Here is an 18376-nt window from a genome sequence, read left to right on the forward strand (position 1 = left end):
TTAAATGTGAAAATCATTTTTTCTAGTTCTAAAGAATTCATGTTATAATTCAATCTGCTTTTTAAAAATAATTCAATCTGCCTGCTTGAATATTCTTATCATTTTGCTCGAGTGAGTATTTCCTTCAATAATTCTGTTTTTACTAGATTTTACCTGTTCTAGCGGTCTGCTTCTATGACTTCTCTCTGGCTGCTGGCCCCTTTTCGGTGCACTGTTATGTTCACTGGGTTAGTCCCGACTCTTATCTACCCTTCAGGCTGGACCCGGCTGCTGGGCAGCGTTAATGGCAGCATGCTGGCAGTGCTTGGAAGTCGCATGCCCACGGTGAAGCAACGGTCTGGCTGGCAAGCTGTCAGCCTCCCATCAAGACAGTGAAGAAAGAAGCCTCTCGACTCCTCAGGCTCCTCAGCTGCAAAGGTAAATGCTTTACCATGTTCAGGGTAGGGAGGATGCCACCTCTTTTTTCAGTGACACCCTTTCCCATTAGTACTTTGAAGTGGCAAAAGACTGCTACTCTTGGAAGGGAGGGAAGTGCCCTCCCCATGGAAGGAGGGGTTGTATGGATCTCCTCCAGCCAAGTTTTCTCTAAGAACAACAGGGCTCTGATTTTTGCTCACTCTCTGAAAGAGCCAGCAGAACCTGAAGCCTTGCTGCTTATCTCTCTAGATCACAACGGCTGCTCTGTTAATAACAAATGAGTTCCCAATATACTCTCAAATTATTCTCTGTGATATCCTATCTGGATTCAACTTCCCTTTCTTTCTCTAAGGCCATCACTCAAGTTAGGACTTCATCATCTCATGTATAGGTTCCTGATTTCTTTGTTGGTCTCTCAGACTCTCAAGCCACTCTCATTCATTCTGCATGAAACTTACCGGAAAAAGAGCCCTGTTGGTTACTTTGGACTATTTCATAAAAAGCAATAAAAGGTATGATTGCCAAGAGCAATATGTAAAATGATATAAATGGTAGTACTATTGCGTATTTAATTAACAGCAAGCATAGCTCTGAAGAAAATAAAGTATGTTATTCTAACAAGAACATTTATATAAATGAAATTAAGCTTCAAACTGCTGTTACTGAATCATCTGAAAAATGCTGAATGGATTCTAATCAAAATTAAAATATATATTATGTAGCCTACACAAAATTGTCTTTAGGGAGCCCCAGTAGTGAGGGAAAAAAACAAAATCAGTCATCCTCCAAAAGAGATAAGACTGTGAAGAGAAGCATGCTATAATTTTTACGATGCTATAAAAAGAGGGAAAAAAAAAAACCCCATGGTTTTACATGAGTCCCAATTTTAAAATATCAAGGGCTAGACTTCCAAAGTTAAGGTACTACTGTTGATTAGTTTCTCTCTGGGGCACTTTAATAGTAATCCTCCAGGGAAAGTAGAAGATTTAATGAAAGTCAGTAATACTTCAGAGTAACACTGGCCAGGCCAGCTGATATAACAACAGCAACAACGACATATGATGGTCATTATTATAAGGGGGGTTATCTCCTGTTTTTCTCAGCACGAGTGGCTGACAGAGCTAGAAGAAACAGTATTTCTAGTTGTGTCTCCATTACAGGGAAACAGCTCAGCCACAGCACCCTGGAGACCTACCATGTACCTACACAGGCCACACTGGGAAGGACTGAACCGTCGCTGAATCTAAGTCTTGGCAGAAGGCCTTATGATTTTCCTCTCTTTCCTCTGAAAGGCTGTCATGAGAGAACTTCTCATCTCCTGGGCTCTGATGAAAACATGAGACCGGTTCGCCTCACCCCGAGGGTACATCTCCATTCTCTACTGTGGCTTAGCTACAGCACAGCATTGGCTCCTAGGCTACAGGGTGCCCCACCACTCAAGATGCAACTATCACCTGGCCCCTTCTGTTTCAGCGCCACCCTTGTGGTGAGTGGAATACGGGACACGGGGAGCTGGCACCTTTGGCTACCCTTCCTTTCTCTGACTTCATTAAATAATAAACTCTGAATCTAAAAAGGGCCACATCTGTCAGGGCTTATCTTGCCTAATGCTAGACATCCATTTTATCTCAATCTTCATTAGTGAGCAAGAAGAGTGGGGGAAGAAAGAAACGAAAAGATTCAGGGCTAGGTGGAACCTAGAAGTCAGTATACTAACAGTCTCATCCAATTTCCCAAGACAAGAATGAGGACCATCTAGACTATATGCTTCTACTCCTCTCTAATGACATCAAAAGAGGAAATGTGTCTGGTAGAGTGCAGCCAAATTATGGGTCTGTTAACCAAGCTATATATCTGATAACTCAAGTACCCAGCAAGGCAAGAAGTCACGCTCAACTCAAAGTCTGAATTTGAAATGAAGCTTAAAAGATAATTAGCACATAATTTGTAAAATCTTACTTTGCATGCAATAATATGTATCTTTACATAAAAAGACCTTCTAAAGATTACCATCATTGGTACATTACTATCATGTGAAACAAAGTTAAATGAAGATTTAGCATGCTACTTCTGAAAGACTGTCAACATGTGCAAAAAACATAGCAACAGCTCAAATCTGGAACAGTATAACTGGCTGTACTACACCTTTTAAGACAGCAACTTAATTAAGTCCCACTGTGCTGGCCTATTTCCTTCCCCACTTCTCTCACCTTCTCTTCTTGCTTCACCCTGACTCTATATTACTTTTCCTATTGTTACTACAGTTTGGAATGCTTTCCAATCTTCCCTCCATCGACCTCCATTCCTACTTCCTTTAAGACAGAGTAAACATTCTTTCTTCTAAGAAATCATGGCTATTCCTATCCCACAAAGAGAACAAACGCAACATAAATTAGTGGTCTAGCTCAGCACTTCTCAGACTTTAATGTGTATATATTCGTATTAAAACAACGGGAATCTTGCTAATATGCAAACAGGAAAACAATGCGTACTGATTCAAATGGTATGAGGTGGGGCCCAACAGTCTGCATTTCTAATAAGCTCCCAGATGATGCGGATGTTGCTTGTCCATGGTTCACATTCTGCATAGCAAGGACTTAGCTCATTTGATCTTGCTACATATTATTTTGACTCTGCATATATTAGTTCGGTTCTGCTATCAGGTCTTTTATCTTTGTGTGTGCACCTTGAAGTGGAGCTCCCACTAACAGATGGTCTTAAAACCCTCCTGAACAAATGTGAATGTGCAGTTTTGGCAAGTATTTTTATACTTAAGTATGAGAGAAGAGAGCAAATAGATCAGAATGTCAATCTTTGCCTTGAAGTAAAAGAAAAGCTGAATTGTATATCTGGAACCATAATTCTTCAGAATAAAGGGGTTTCAAAAATACAAATATACCAGGATTTCTAGGCTCAGGCAGACATGGCCATATGTTGGCTGAGTGCCCTCTAAGACCATGCTACTCAAACTGTATTCCACAGACTACACTGTCAAAACTGATCAACAACGCATGGGAGAGCTTGTTAGAAATGCATACTATCAGGTCCCTCCTCAGACTGACTGTATCAGACTCTGACTTTAAAGCAAGATTCCCAAGGAGATTTGTATGAAACATTATAAAATTCAAGAAGCACTGCCCTAGCACACTCAAGATAACCAGCTGAATGAGAGAATGCTGGGATAACATGTTAGTTTCTTTCCATTTACTCATATGACAAAAAGCATTTTGTTGGAGCAACTACGTTAATAAGAAGTTCAGAGTTACCCAGAGGGCCTCTCTCAGAATGGTCATTATCTACTTAAATCTCTAGTGGCACCAAGAGTGACCATGGAGAAGGCACTGTAGTTGTATTTTCATTCATTTGAATGGTTTCAGATCACTAATCTACTAAAGTAATCAGCTCCTCCCAAACCTACATTAACTGGAAAATTATTTCAAGGATGATAATGTGTATGCAGAGAAAAATGTTACCCCTGCTCCAGTTTGCTTGTTTAACCATGAAATCAGATCCTTCACATGGGAGTGGGAGCAGGAGCCCAGGACTCTAGGAAACATGAGGTACTGAAATGCAAAAAAATGTACACGTATTCTTTTTCACAACCATGGTTTTCATCAGATTTTTCAAGGGTTCCACTATCCAAAGATGGCTGAGATGTTTGCTGCCAAAGCTTACAAGTGGATTTTCAACTGCAGAATGTCCCAGGACCTTTACTACACTTATAATGTATTGTGAGCTTCTAAGAGAGAAGTTAGTAGGTACAGTGAGTTTTCACAATTTTCTGATTATAAGCCTAGAATATTTTGCTCTTAAGCACCAAATTCTATCTCCTTGAACGCAGAACAAACCTTTCAAGGCCACAGCCAAAAAGTGTCGCTTGCAAACTGGAAGGAGCATCCTTTAACGATAATATTCCAGATTTTAGCTAGTAAATCAATTTTTAACCTAGTGTTAGACTTCAGTAAGTTCTTCAAAAATCATAAAAAATCTATTTTTTAAAAAAGCGGCATGCAGTGAACACTATAAAGAAAACTTTGATATTATACTCAATGACAAGGTTCAATAAAATATGGATTAATGTTTTCTCCTATTAACTAAGGTTCAGTTCCTGAAGGACTAAGAGCAAACTTGTTCTAAAAGTGACTTCAGGGCTTCCCTGGTGGCGCAGTGGTTGAGAGTCTGCCTGCCGATGCAGGGGACACAGGTTCGTGCCCCGGTCCAGGAAGATCCCACAGGCCACGGAGCGGCTGCGCCCGTGAGCCATGGCCGCTGAGCCTGCGCGTCCGGAGCCTGTGCTCCGCAACGGGAGAGGCCACAACAGTGAGAGGCCCGCGTACCACAAAAAAAAAAAAGTGACTTCATCTACATGATATTTAAAGATTGCAATGTAGTCAGAGGCCCACATTTCTTCAAATGAATCAATCACGGATCTAGCCAGAAGTCATGAACAAAGTCCTGCACATAATATTAAACAAGAGAACAGTAGAAGTTCCGAGCTCATAGGAACCACATACATAGTAAGAAGTTTTAAGAAGCACAAAAAAGAATAAATGCCATGTTTTAAAATATCTACACCATTAAACCCTATTTGATAAATTTTATAAAGTTCTCAAAGGTAACTAAAAATGACCTTGTTCAGGTGGGTCTACAACAGTGTCTCCTCATCAGCCACACAGAAATGATACACGCCAACATGTAAGAGTAAGGGTACCAACATTTATGCTAATCAAGTCAACAAATTTCAGTACTTACCAATATTTTTAACTCTGCTTTTCAGCTGAGTAGAATGCCTCTTCTTACTCTTTGATTTGGGAGTTTTATCTTTAGATGCCAGGCTGGCCTGTGCAGATGCTTTTCTTGACTTGAATGTTTTAGTTACTGTTGTTGGATCTACTGGGTCAGGCATACTGCTAAAGCTTTCTAACGACTCTTCATCAAACTGGCGTCTTCTACCAGTATCTAATTGATTTTTGCGATTACTATTTGTTGTTTTCTCTACAGACACTGCACATCCAGTCTTGAGAAATGATTTTTCTACTTCACCTTCTTGGTCATATAACCATGGTGTCCTACTGTTCTCCACCTCCTCTTCGGGCTGTTTTTGATTCCTTACCAATGAAAATAAGTTTTTATATATTACAATGATATACTTCTGTATCTACTAAAAACTCCAGATATACTTAATTTATAGTCTACTAGTAGATTCAGGTAAATAAAAACTGTCAATAGGCTATAAAATTATTCCCACAAAATACACATTAAAAATGAAAATATTACACAGGCTACGGTACTAAATTACTTTAAATTTTAATCTTAGACCTTTCCCACTAAACGATTTTCACTAGTGAGACTTCCAAACCAAAGATCCAGCATTCGTGATGCAAAGAGTGGGAAGGTAAGATCAAGGGAGGATGGGACATACAAGGAAAAAACAAAAAACTTAAAGAAACTACTGAAAAAGAACCATAGTAAAAAGTATGGAAACATACATGGATCTGTGTCACCTAAAGCAGTTCAAATATAACCAGAATCTGGTGAAAACAATTGGCCATGTAACTAGTAATTTATTTCTCTGAACATTGTCTTATTTAGCTCTGTTAGCTTAGTGTCATTTTCCAAATTTTATCTGCTAAACATTGGCATCCCTTAATATGTTAATAGGTATTCACTGGTTATCTAAATCTGGGAAAAAATACGCAAAACAAAGTTAAACAGCTCTGCAGTACTTCTCAGAACTTTCAATATGCCAATGTGTTTTATAAATGTCTTTGAAGGGAACACAGTGAACACGTTGTCTGAAACTTTTTATTACAGAACCTGACATGGACAACAGAGTTCCTAAGAATATAATTTGGGGGACATTGATCTATAGGGATTAATTCAAGACAAAGATTATCAAACCTACAGTTTACATGCCAAATTCAGCTTGCTGCCTGTTTTTTTGTATGGTCTGAGAGCTATGAATGATCTTCTTATATTCTTAAATTGTTGAAAAAAAATTAAAAGGAGAAATATAGTTTATTAGACATGAAAATTACATAAAATTCAAATTTCACTGTCCATAAATCAAGTGTTCTTGGAACACAGCAACTTATTTGTTTACATATTGTTTATAAATGCTTCTGTACAAAAATGGCAAAGATAAATGGTTATGACAGACACTATGGCCTGCAATATTTACTACGTAGTCCTTTACAGGAAAAGTTTTCTGACCCGAGCTAACAACTACAATGTTTCATCTGACCTCTTTGTTATCTCCAGCCATTTAATTCAGGAAACCTATAATAGCTGAAATTTTGGAAAGAGATGAGGTCTAATCTGAAGTAGGTCTAATATCTAAAATAATAATACCCAGATGCATTTTTTTTTTTTTACTATCAATTACATATAATGAAGTAGTGACCTTCCGATAGGAAGGCCATTCACTAAAGCTTTGAATAAATGTTTATTGCTTGTGATGGAGATTCATTCAACCACCATTTCTCAATGTCAATTGAGCACTAAACACTGTTTTAGGCTCTGACAACAGAATACTTTCACAGAGTAACACAAGATTTAGTAGGAAAAAAAGGTTAGTGCAGATAAGAAAAGGAGTCAGCAAGGTCAGGGAGGTCTACCACAGGATTCCTGGAGGTGAACACGAAGTTGAATTCTAAGAATTTTTGGTTAATTAAGTGAAAAACAAAAACAAAATGTTCATGATTTAACAATTAAACTGTCAAAATGCTAGTTTAAGAGGCTGAGACATGCCCACACACATAAGTAAAAGGAGAAGTAATGTGACCTATATATTTATAAAGGGATAGGAAAAACAAAATCATAGAGATACTTCTGACAGAACAAGTATTAGGCTCAACCGACCTCTGATTTTTCATCCTTTTAAAAAGTTTTTCTGAAGTGAATAACAACAATAAAAAGGCTGTAATCTTTTTTACTAGCGGGCTATCAAAATCATTTTCTGGATAAAAACAATCGTTAAAAACGTTATTTATTGAGCCATAAAAATGCTTTAGAGAATGATTAACCTGAGCCAATCCAATGAGTCTTTCACACACTATTTGGGTCAAAATTATAACTGGGAAGATTATTGTATTAAAAAATAATAAATGTGAGAAACAGAGAGAAAAAGGAATCCTGACTATGTATCACTAAAACTTCCTTGGCAAAAGTTGTTTTTATAACCTAATAGTACTCCGTATTACATCTGGATGGGCCTTAGGAACTTACTCTAATCAGGGGCTATGAATCAAACAAAGGAGCCATCACTTTGTAACAACTATCCTCCAGCAGTTAATATTAGTTTCTATTTCTACATCAATGAACAGTGAACTGGTATAACCTTAAAGACAGATATCAAATCAAGGCCAAAGACACTCTATGGGTTAGGTCATATCCTTCCAAAATGAACCTCACAGGACACCCTGATCAAAACTCTGAACCGCTCGTGTACAGGGTTAGCAGCAGGTATACGCCTGAGTGACAGCTGGGAAGATGTCAAAACTTCATATTCCCAACACTATCAAGTCAGACAATCACAAACATCCTCCCTAATTACATTCTCAAATTACCGATAATGAGACGTAATCACAAAGTGATGTTTAAGCAAATAATGGATTATGTTTACAATAAAGTTACCTCTGTTTTTTTGCTCCAACAGAAGAACTACTTTCAAAAGGTTTTGGAAAAGCCATGTATTCTGTTTTCCCTGAAGGATTCTGGGCTAATGGTTGCTGCTGTTCAGTGGGTGTAGAAATATTTTGAGAAAAATCTCCAAAATTAGAAGGAAATAAAGGGCTGAAATTCATACCTAATAAATAAAAATAATGGGTAAGACAACAATAAAGAAGCACCTTTGGACTTAAAATGAAATTAAAAAATAGTTTTAATTAAATATGCCATTCAAATCCACCAAAAGAAAAGTTTGTGATTAAAATAAAGTAACACTCATTTATTCAATCACTGTTTTATAACTCAGTCTGCTATGTTTTCAGCATTGGTGATTCAAAGATAAATACTTGCTTTGTAACTTTAAGTGGTTCCATTAATCAGAAAGTCCTTTCCCTTCTAATCTCCCTGGAAAAAAATTATATTCATTCTTTAGCTTTAATATCACTTTCCCTAGAAAAAGAGATTTGCTGATAATCTCTTGCCCCAAGGAAAAGTAGGCCATTCACCTCATCTGCACCACTGCTACAGCCACCATGGCAAAGCACTAAGCATTTATTAACATTCTTAGCTTCTTCACTAGACTCTAAATTCCTTAAAGCATCAAGCTTAACATCTTTGAATCCCAGTCATTTATACAGTGTCTGGCACATGACAGGTACAGGAAAAGTCTGAATAAAAGCCTAAACTATGTAAAAGTAAATATAAGCCTAAACCAAACACCTTTACTCTAGTGGTGTATCTCCCTTCTAAGACACAAAGCTCCTCTACAAGAGCATTGCCTTATTCACCTCTCCTCAGTGCCTGATGTACAGCAGCCAGTAGACAGGTTAATTCCCTTTCTCCTTGATAAATAGTTGCTGAATAACTCAAAGGTAAAAGGCTAAGCAATCATTCATAATTTACTTAATTTCATTAGCAACCACATTCAGTTTAAGCGTTCACCATAAAGAATCAATGTAGAAAAGAGTTTATAACTTTTTGTGCAAACATTTCCTACCACTCCAAAAGGGACTGATAAAAATCCATGAAATAGACAAATGTTATTCTCAAACACTCTGCATTTATTTATTTTCATTTAAGTTTTCAGCCACTTACCTGGTGCAAATGATGAAAAATTAGTAAACCCTGGTAGGCTGAACAGATTTACAGGCTGTGCTGGAAAGCTGAAAGGACAAAATAAACTGGGAGAAGGAGGGTGTGATGCACTATTGACTCTTTCCTTGCTTCCAGGTTTTTCTGGATGATTTTGTTGGCGCATAAGTTCATTTAGCATTTGCTTCAACCTGTAAAAATTTAAGGAGTCAGTAATTTAAAGATCAGTTATGTCACCATCCAGAAAGAATATACGTAAGACATGATTCAACAGTTTGTGGAACAAACTGACTGCTCTGATGTTTACTACAACAAATATCTGCTTGTCCTGCATGCTTAGTTCAGTAACTTAGCCTCTGCAACAAGAACTGCGCTTAGCACTTCTAACAGATAGTAGGCATAATTACAACAAACTCATTGTTTATATTGTTGTTTACAGCTTTACTGAGGTACAACGTATACGCTATATAACCTACCTAAGTAAGTATAAAGTTGAGTACTATAAAATTTTTTTAAAAGTCAGGTCCACAGTATTAAAAAGAAACAATGAGCAAACTCTCTGCTTATATTATAAAATTCTCAGGTGTCAGAGAATATTCGAAAGTGATATTTGGCTCATGCCCTTTTCTCCCAGAAGGTAACTGTAAAACTCTTGCTCAGTTTTAGCACTTACTATACACTCTCACTACTTCTAAGAAACAGATTACCTTTGTACATTATTCTGTTGCCATGTTAGCTGGGTATAGCACTGGTTCAACTGGTGCATTATGAGGTGTACTTGAGGAGATGCAACATTGCTGGGCATAACACTGTAAGGGCCCGTGAGAAGAGTTTGTAGCAGACAAGATAGAGTCTGTGGAAAGAAAATTTTCGGAAGAGTTGCCGATGACATGAGGAAAACATGTATTGCTTCAAAAACAAGATAAAAAAATTCTACTTTACCTGCTGGTCTTGCATCAAAGTCTGACAAATATTGACACTGAAATCAAGTTGTTTCTTTAGCTGATTGATTTGTTCTTGCCACTGTTCTTTCTCTTCTACGTAAGAGAGTTCTGACACCCAGCGAAGGTTTTCCTGACGCTGCATGCTGATATTCTGTTGTCTTGTCCTGGCTAAAGGACGATAATTTCCATCTGCTGAAAAAGGGCGATTGTTCTTCCACCTAACACAAGATTTAAAGCATTAGGTCATCTTAAGTAATTATTTCGTTTTTAAAATCTGGCAATAAACCTTGATACCCTGGTCCATACACCTGTATTTTCTTCACAGGACTTAAAATGTATGGAAAATAGAATGAGAAAAATTCTGGATTTCTAATCTTGTACAATATCATTTTTCATTCCTTTCGAATCTTTTTTCATTTATGTTTCACTAAGAAGTGTCTATATAATTCTGTATTCTTCAAAGTGAAAACAGTTATGGGACTTCCCTGGTGGCACAGTGGTTAAGACTCCACATTCCCAATGCAGGGGGCCTGGTTCGATCCCTGGTCAGGGAACTAGATCCCACATGCATGCGGCAACTAAGAGTTCATGTGCCGCAACTAAGGAGCTGGAGAGCTGCAACTAAGGAGCCCACCTGCCACAATTAAGACCCAGTGTAACCAAATATTAAAAATAGAGAAAGTGCCATTAAACAAAAATGAAAATAGTTATAGTTATTACACCACAAGCATTTTTCCACTCTTCATGCTTTAAGCTTAGCCACATAACATTCCATCAAGTGGAATTACTTAACCATCTTTTATACATGAAACATTTTTCAGTTATAAATAAAAACGTAGTAAATATTTTTATTGAAAGATCTTTTTCACTATCTATGATTTTTATTTTTGCTTAATTCCCCAAAACAAGAGTGAAGATCAAAGCTTATCAATCTTGATCTTATCTAGCTGGAATCTATCTTGACGACAGTAGTCTTGTGATACAATAAATATCATATTTGGCCTTTGTTCCAGGTTCCCAGCACAGAGCTCCTAAAACTCTTGGCCATCTCCTGAGATGACTGTCTTTTGTTATTTTGTTATTCATAATGAGCTCCTTCTTGCCAGGCCCTAGTTAGCTTCATGATGAGGGCTAGTCACCAGAAAAACCAACCAGGTGTTGGGGGCTGGAACTTTTAGCCCCATTCCCCAACTTTCACGGAGGGAGATTGAGGTTCATCCTCAACGGCCAGTGATTTAGTCAATTCTGCCTATGTAAAGAAACCTCCGTAACAACTCCTGAACGAGGTGGTCAGGACAGCGTCTGGGCTGCGAACACAGTGAAGTGCTGGGAGGCTCTGTGCCCCTCCCCAACCCATCCCTGGCCCTGCACATCTCTTTCACTTCGTTGTTCTTCATAAGAAGTCAGTAAACAGAAGTATTTTCCAGAGTTCTATGCGTTGTTTTAGCAAATTATGGAACCTGAAGAGGGGCTGTGGGAACCGCCAAATATGTAGCCAAGTCAGACAGAAGTGCAGGTGCCCCGAAGACTTGAGACTTTAACGCGGCATCTAAAGTGAGGGCACTCTTGTGGGACTGAGCCTCTTAACCTGTGGGCTCTGCCCTGACTCCAAGTAGTTAGTGGTGGAATTCAATTACATTGTAGGACACACAGTTGGTTCAGAGAACTGAAGAACTGCTTGGCGTCAGAAAGACCCAAGACTCTTCAAATCAAGCAAAAAATTAAACCAGTGAAACTAACCTATTTTTAGTTTCCTTTACATTATAAGGGTTATGATTTGCACTGTTAGGAGGATACACAGAAAAGTTATCATTGGAACTGGCATCTTGCTCCTCCTCCTCTTCTTCTTCATCAGTCCGAACAATTGCTTCAGAAAGGTAACCGTCTTCATCTCCTTCTTCATCTAGTGCACACTGGGTAGAACCTCCCCAAGTTGCCATTGTTCTAGAGATTAAGAGACAAGATACATGAGATCATTCTGGAGATGAGCTAAATACTTTACCACCTATTATGTACCAGACACTGTACCAAAAAAAGAAAAAAAAATATATATATATATATATCACTGTGCCAAAAAAAGTGTATGTATATATGTATATGCATATGTGTGTGTATATAAAATTTCATTTAGTCATAGTGACTATGAGATGGGTGGTACTCTCCAACTGCTGTAATAATCTGTTTACACTACCTTCCAGAAAATCTTCATATAAATTAACCTAGTAATCATATCCCCTGAAACTTATTCCTAAACTAAACCCCCTCTCAACTTTCAACATTTCCTTGAGTCACAGTTCTCTAGATCAGAGTTATCCAGTAGAACTTTCAGCAACAGTAGTAATGATCCATACCTGTGCTGTCCAATAGAGTAGCCATTAAGTACACGTGACTAATGAGCACCTAAAATGTGGCTGGTGTGACACAGAAAATGAATTTTAAATTTTATTTAACTTTAAATAGCCACCTATACTTAGTGGCTACTGTACTGGAAAGCACAATTCTAGACCCATGGTTCTCAAACCTAGATGTTTAACAGAACAATATAAAGAACTTTTTTAAAGTATAGATGCGTGGTACACAGAACACAATAAAATACTGAAGATATAGTTTGATCAATAAAATTCATATTGGCACTCCAAGAACAGGAATAGTTCTTTCATGAGTACAAAAGAGAGTAAGGTTTAGTGCAATGTTGCAGAAATGCCATCTGATACCAAAAGATTAGGTCATAACAAATTTGGATTTCAAAATTTTAGATCTGAATACTACTATAAAGATAAGTAATTAACAGATCTTACAGATAATCAATTCTTTTAGAAATATTCTAAATATGGAAATTTCAAACATAAATCCTAAAAACTGAATGTTTTATACAATAAAATGTTTTCAAATTCTTAGGAAATTTACAAATAGCAGCTACTCAATTTAAGTTCAAAAAAAGCACTTATTTCTGGCCTGACAGAAAAGCACTACAAAGTATCAAGCATTTTCTTTTTATAAACTTGAAACTTAACTAAGAAAATAAGGCTTATATACTCAAGAAAATCTGTATCACCGTTTGAGCAAGTGTCTTAGTAACTTTTTAAATTTTTTTAAAAAGAGAGAAAGGTGATGCTGTGAGAAGTTAGAACAGCAAGTAGCTGGATTTAGTCAAACTGAGTCACAGAGGTGATGCTTAAAACACAAGTCTCACTGCAACAGCAGATTTGTGCTATGATGCAGAGGGGAAATGAGGCTGCCTATCCTACAGGCCGTAAGCAGGTGGTATTTTAAAAAATGATTTAAACAGCTCTCTTACTTTTCTGTTCTACTCTGTTGAGGCGTACACAGGTTCTCAGACCCATCACTTCTCAGTGAAACAGCCACTGGAGATGTAGTTTCGGCCAGACCTTGCCTCCTCTGATGTTCAGCCATCAAAGCTTCAAGCTGTTTTCTTCTCTGTCGTAGCTCTTCCCTTAATATTTCGTGTCTTTGCATTTCTGACCACAACTGTTATTTTAAAAATTAAGTTAAGTTAGTGTAAATATCTGGACTTGTTTTAGCCTTAAAGAAAAACAGCCTAATACTATTGTCAATACCAACAAATATTTCTATTCTCCCTCTATCCTTTTTACACTGAGACACCCAAGAAGGTCAAAATGATATTTTAGTAATATGAAAAAATTAGGCAATCATTAATTCTTTATGAAAACAGGTAGCACCCAAGTATACATTATCAACTATTAAAAGAAAGTTACAATGTTTTCTATAAATCCCATACAAATAAAATGCCAAAGGACAGGTTTTTCTAATTGAAATGACTACTATTTACTATAACTAACCCTTACATATAATTCTGCCAAATATTTGCTAATAAAGGGCAAGGCTATTTTGAAAATATACCAACTTAATTATTTTTTGGAAAAAATTATTTCTTCCCACAACTAAAAGACACATAACAGGCTACATTTAAAAACATGTTTCGGGCTTCCTGGTGGCACGGTGGTTTAGAGTCTGCCTGCCAATGCAGGGGACACGGGTTCGTGCCCTGGTCCAGGAAGATCCCACATGCCGTGGAGCGGCTAGGCCCGTGAGCCATGGCCGCTGGGCCTGCGCGTCCAGAGCCTGTGCTCCGCAACGGGAAACGCCGCAACAGTGAGAGGCCCACGTACCACAAAAAAAACAAAAACAAAAACAAAACAAAAGAAAAAACATGTTTCACAGATATTCAGTTTTCTTCCTTAAGACCCAGGAACAAGGTACAACATACAATACCTCATTATCTACCACTGAAGAAGCATCAGGTTCAAAAGCAGATTTGCTTGTACTGGCTTCATTTTCATTAACAGTTGGGGTTGAAGTAACAGCTGGCATATATTTTTTTGTGGGACAATTACCCGTACTAGTGGCTGACAGCTAAAAAAGAATTAAAACTATTATAAGGAATTAAAGCAATTACATGTTAATTCCATAAAAGCAATTATTTCACTGCTTCTCTAGGGCTCTAGTATCATATTCAATTTATTACCACCAGATTTCAATTGCCATCATGATCTAAAGAAAATCTGACATAAGCAAACAAAGATGAAAACACAGGCTAAAGTTGAACAGTAGTAACCAACCCTCCCAAACAACAGAGACATGAGGGATAAAATGTTACTGTGGAAAATTTCACATACTCAACCCAACTCTGACATATATTCCTCTGCACATTATTTAGATTGGGAACAAGAAAAAAAGGATTAGATAAAGTAGAAAAGGTAAGAGTCTAGAAAATAAAGTTATATTAGAAATATCATTTGATATGTTTCCCTTTCTTTGAAAACAAAACCTGACTGAAGAATAAAGCTAACCAATAAAGTGTAGGGAAAATCTCAAAAAAGAATTGATATTCCCCTCCCATATTAACCCTCCTCCTGATTACCTGACGTGGTCAAAGACTGCACATTCTCTGTTCAATCTCAAAAACCCATGCACAGGGTACTATTTAATAAGCATATATACATTTAATATTCAAACTACAAAAACAATATTTTAATCTCCCTAAAAAACTCAGGATGGCTTAACAGCTTTATTATATAATTTTAGGCCAGTAAAAAATGGAAATGCTAGTCCCTTAATTGCCAAGTTCAAACCAGAATATTTTAATATAATACATAGTTATAAACACTCATGTTCTGAATCTACAGTCAGCCAGCCCAACAAGTGAAAGAATAAGAATTAGAGTCAATTCCTATGTGCTACCTTTCACAGTATAAATGTACATCCTTAATACATTTCATTTGTCCATCCATTTCATTAATCATAAAATTAAGATATAAATCTATCAAATTAGCACTAAAAAAAGACAAAGAGTACTTTCAGTTGACGTTTAGATTTTAAATATCTTTCTTCAGACAAACAGAAAGAAAGAAATTTCCTAATTACCTGTAGGTCAGGACATGCCTTTTGCAATGCTTGAATTTTCTCTTGAATCTCAATCAGTTTCTTTCTTTCTTCCTGCAATTGTTTGAGCTCTCTCTGTTGCTGCTGTAGTTTAGCCTCATAAAATTTCTCTCTATAATTAAATTGACATTATATTTGTGGACTCCAGTAAATCTGATAATAGCATTAAGCACGATGTAATACAGTACCTAGCGGAGCACCTTCTCTCTAATAGGCACTAAACTTTTATGACCTGAAAGCCAGAAGCTTAACATACCTTGCCTTTTCATTTACTCCAGCATCTTGCTGTGTTTTATTGGTATTTCCTCTAGTGTTATTTGCATTTTGTTTGGTGTCTTCTTCTGCTGGGTAGAAATCATCCAAATTTGAGGTATTGGCAGAGATAACTCCTTGATCTGCTGTATCATCATCCTAAAACAGCATCATTATATTAAAACAATCTTGATATCTAAAGACATTATCCAATTCATACCTTAGTAAATACAACTAGGTTGTAAAATTAACATAAAATTTAAAGCAGTAGGGAAAGCATATGATTTTGAGCAATGAAAATCATCCTCTACCAATGGCAGGAAATAAAGTACTAAAACTAAAAACAGTACATTAATAATTTGAGTTGCCAATTACCCAGCAATGGCAAGTACTAGTTTGCCTTTTCTTTCCTTGGCCAGATTCTAAAATCAAACAAGAGCTTTCTAGAGAATATGAAAAAGATACAAAATATATCATTGGCGCTGGGAACTCTTGATATTAGATACTTTTTCTTCAGATGTGACTTACATTAACAATTTAACAACCAATGTCTATTATCACTTGTTCACTTAAAAAGCTTTCCCTTTTCTCACTTTGGTCTTTAGTTTACCAAACAAGTACCAATGGCTCACAATACAAAAATGAATGAGAATGTACCACCTCAAATGTGTAACTACTGGAAAAACAACTAAAGTTCATATCTCCCTAACAGTAGATACATATCTTCTGTTGAAATCAATGTGCTTATTAAAATGGAGGACTGGGCTGGTGGCGTATTGGTTAAGAATCCGCCTGCCCATGCAGGGGACATGGGTTCAATCCCTGGTCCGGGAAGATCCCACACACCACAGAGCAACTAAGCCCATGCACCACAACTACTGAGCCTGCGCTCTAGAGCCCGTGAGCCACAACTACTGGGCCCACATGCCACAACTACTGAAGCCCGCACACCTAAAGCCTGGGCTTTGCAACAAGAGAAGCCACCGCAATGAGAAGCCCGCGCACTGCAATGAAGAGTAGCCCCCGCTCACCACAACTAGAAAAAGCCCGCACGCAGCAACAAAGACCCGATGCAGCCAAAAATATATATAAATAAATTTATTTTAAAAAAATGGAGGATTGGAGGTAACCTATGACATTTTCTTAAAAACATTTAATGTTGTATACTTCATATTTACTCATGCTTTCTCTGCAGAAATCAACTGAAACTTTAACCTCTGGAAATAGAGAGTTAAAGCTAACTTTGATTGTAAAACTGTCTAATCGATTTTAAGCTTATAGACATGGTGTTATTCTGGTCTTCTCATCAATCTAAAAGCTAACCTGATTTATTACTAAAATGGGAAGATTAAAAAGAAACTCAGTTGGGACTCAAAAACAGAGAAGCTGGATCATGAGGCATTCACACAATAAAAAAGTGGAAAAACCAAGGTATGGAAAAAAAAACTACATAAAGTTTCAGATTGTCACATGAGAGTGTCTGAACAACTGAAATGATATAAACTCTGAAGCTAAAAGTAACTGACTAAAGAATTATTGTTTCAACACATGCTGCATCACAGACTAAGGAACCCTATAAGGGCCATATAAATTGTCTAAGCTAATCAAGAAGAGTAATAATAGTTTTATACAATCATATAACTATATAACTGTTTAAACCTTCTCCTGAGTCTCTTGGGAAAGCATACAAGTAAGCACACAGCAAAAGAAGACCACCCTTAATAAAATACGTAAAAGGTATCAATCTTAAACATATAAAAACTTGGGGAGTTTGGATCATTTTTTTTTAATAGCTCGCAGAATGAGGACCCACAACCCCTGTGTGTTGCAGTTTTCTCATTTTTCATACATGTTATTTCAGGTTTTAGAACACTAGCTAAAGCAAAAGAGCTGCATTCAACACAAGCCTGAAATTAAGCTGATTCATCTATAAGCCACCAAGTTATTCATCATTTCTGATCTATTATTCCCACTCTGGGCAATGCATCTGAGGAGAGGAGTCATAAAGAAAAAATGAGAAAGTAATTAACAAGTACAATGATGTTCAAGATAGCAAAACCTATATTATTTGCTTTAGAAGCTGTCTTAATTTTTTCAAATGGTACTACTGTCATATGATCAAAGTTCAAAAAGTAAAAAAGATGTTTAGAAAAATCTCCTTTCCATCCCTTTCCCCAATTCCATTCTGCATAGGTAACCAGAGTTATCAGTTTATGTATCTGTCTACAGATATACTTTGAATATATAAGCAAAAATATATACGTGTGTATATAAACCTGTATGTGTTTGTTTGTATACATGTGTTTACGCTCCTTCTTCCCTTCAACACCCCTTCTTACAACAGGAAAACCTTAGAAAAAGCCAAAAGCCAATTCCAGTAATGGTTAAACAAGCTATATGGTATCTCAATAAAATAAAATGTAATCAAGAGTATAAGGAAATGGATTCATCCACCACTGCTTAGATATCAATTAATATAGTCATTCTGGAGAGCAATTAAGCAGTGTCCATTAAAATTTAAATGTGCATAAAGTGTGACAAAGCAATTCCACTTCTTCATATCTGCTCTTGAAAAACAC

At 36.9% G+C, this 18376-nt stretch overlaps 1 protein-coding gene across 40 annotated transcripts in view; it reads right to left on the minus strand.

The window, feature by feature from the left end:
- PCM1 (pericentriolar material 1) overlaps positions 1 to 18376 on the minus strand; it is a 92708-nt gene that overhangs the window by 32739 nt on the left and 41593 nt on the right. For all 40 annotated transcript variants that reach the window (XM_067022338.1, XM_059049412.2, XM_059049407.2 and 37 more), the window contains 10 exons: positions 15802 to 15956; positions 15528 to 15657; positions 14376 to 14516; positions 13420 to 13610; positions 11862 to 12065; positions 10120 to 10339; positions 9885 to 10030; positions 9181 to 9368; positions 8053 to 8224; positions 5170 to 5525 (listed from right to left, as the gene is read on the minus strand). In XM_067022338.1, coding sequence (XP_066878439.1) covers positions 5170 to 5525; positions 8053 to 8224; positions 9181 to 9368; positions 9885 to 10030; positions 10120 to 10339; positions 11862 to 12065; positions 13420 to 13610; positions 14376 to 14516; positions 15528 to 15657; positions 15802 to 15956 — 1903 coding nt within the window. The remainder of the gene's footprint in view (positions 1 to 5169; positions 5526 to 8052; positions 8225 to 9180; positions 9369 to 9884; positions 10031 to 10119; positions 10340 to 11861; positions 12066 to 13419; positions 13611 to 14375; positions 14517 to 15527; positions 15658 to 15801; positions 15957 to 18376) is intronic.

Source organism: Kogia breviceps, chromosome 20 (assembly GCF_026419965.1).
Source record: "Kogia breviceps isolate mKogBre1 chromosome 20, mKogBre1 haplotype 1, whole genome shotgun sequence".
Lineage (NCBI taxonomy): Eukaryota > Metazoa > Chordata > Mammalia > Artiodactyla > Physeteridae > Kogia > Kogia breviceps.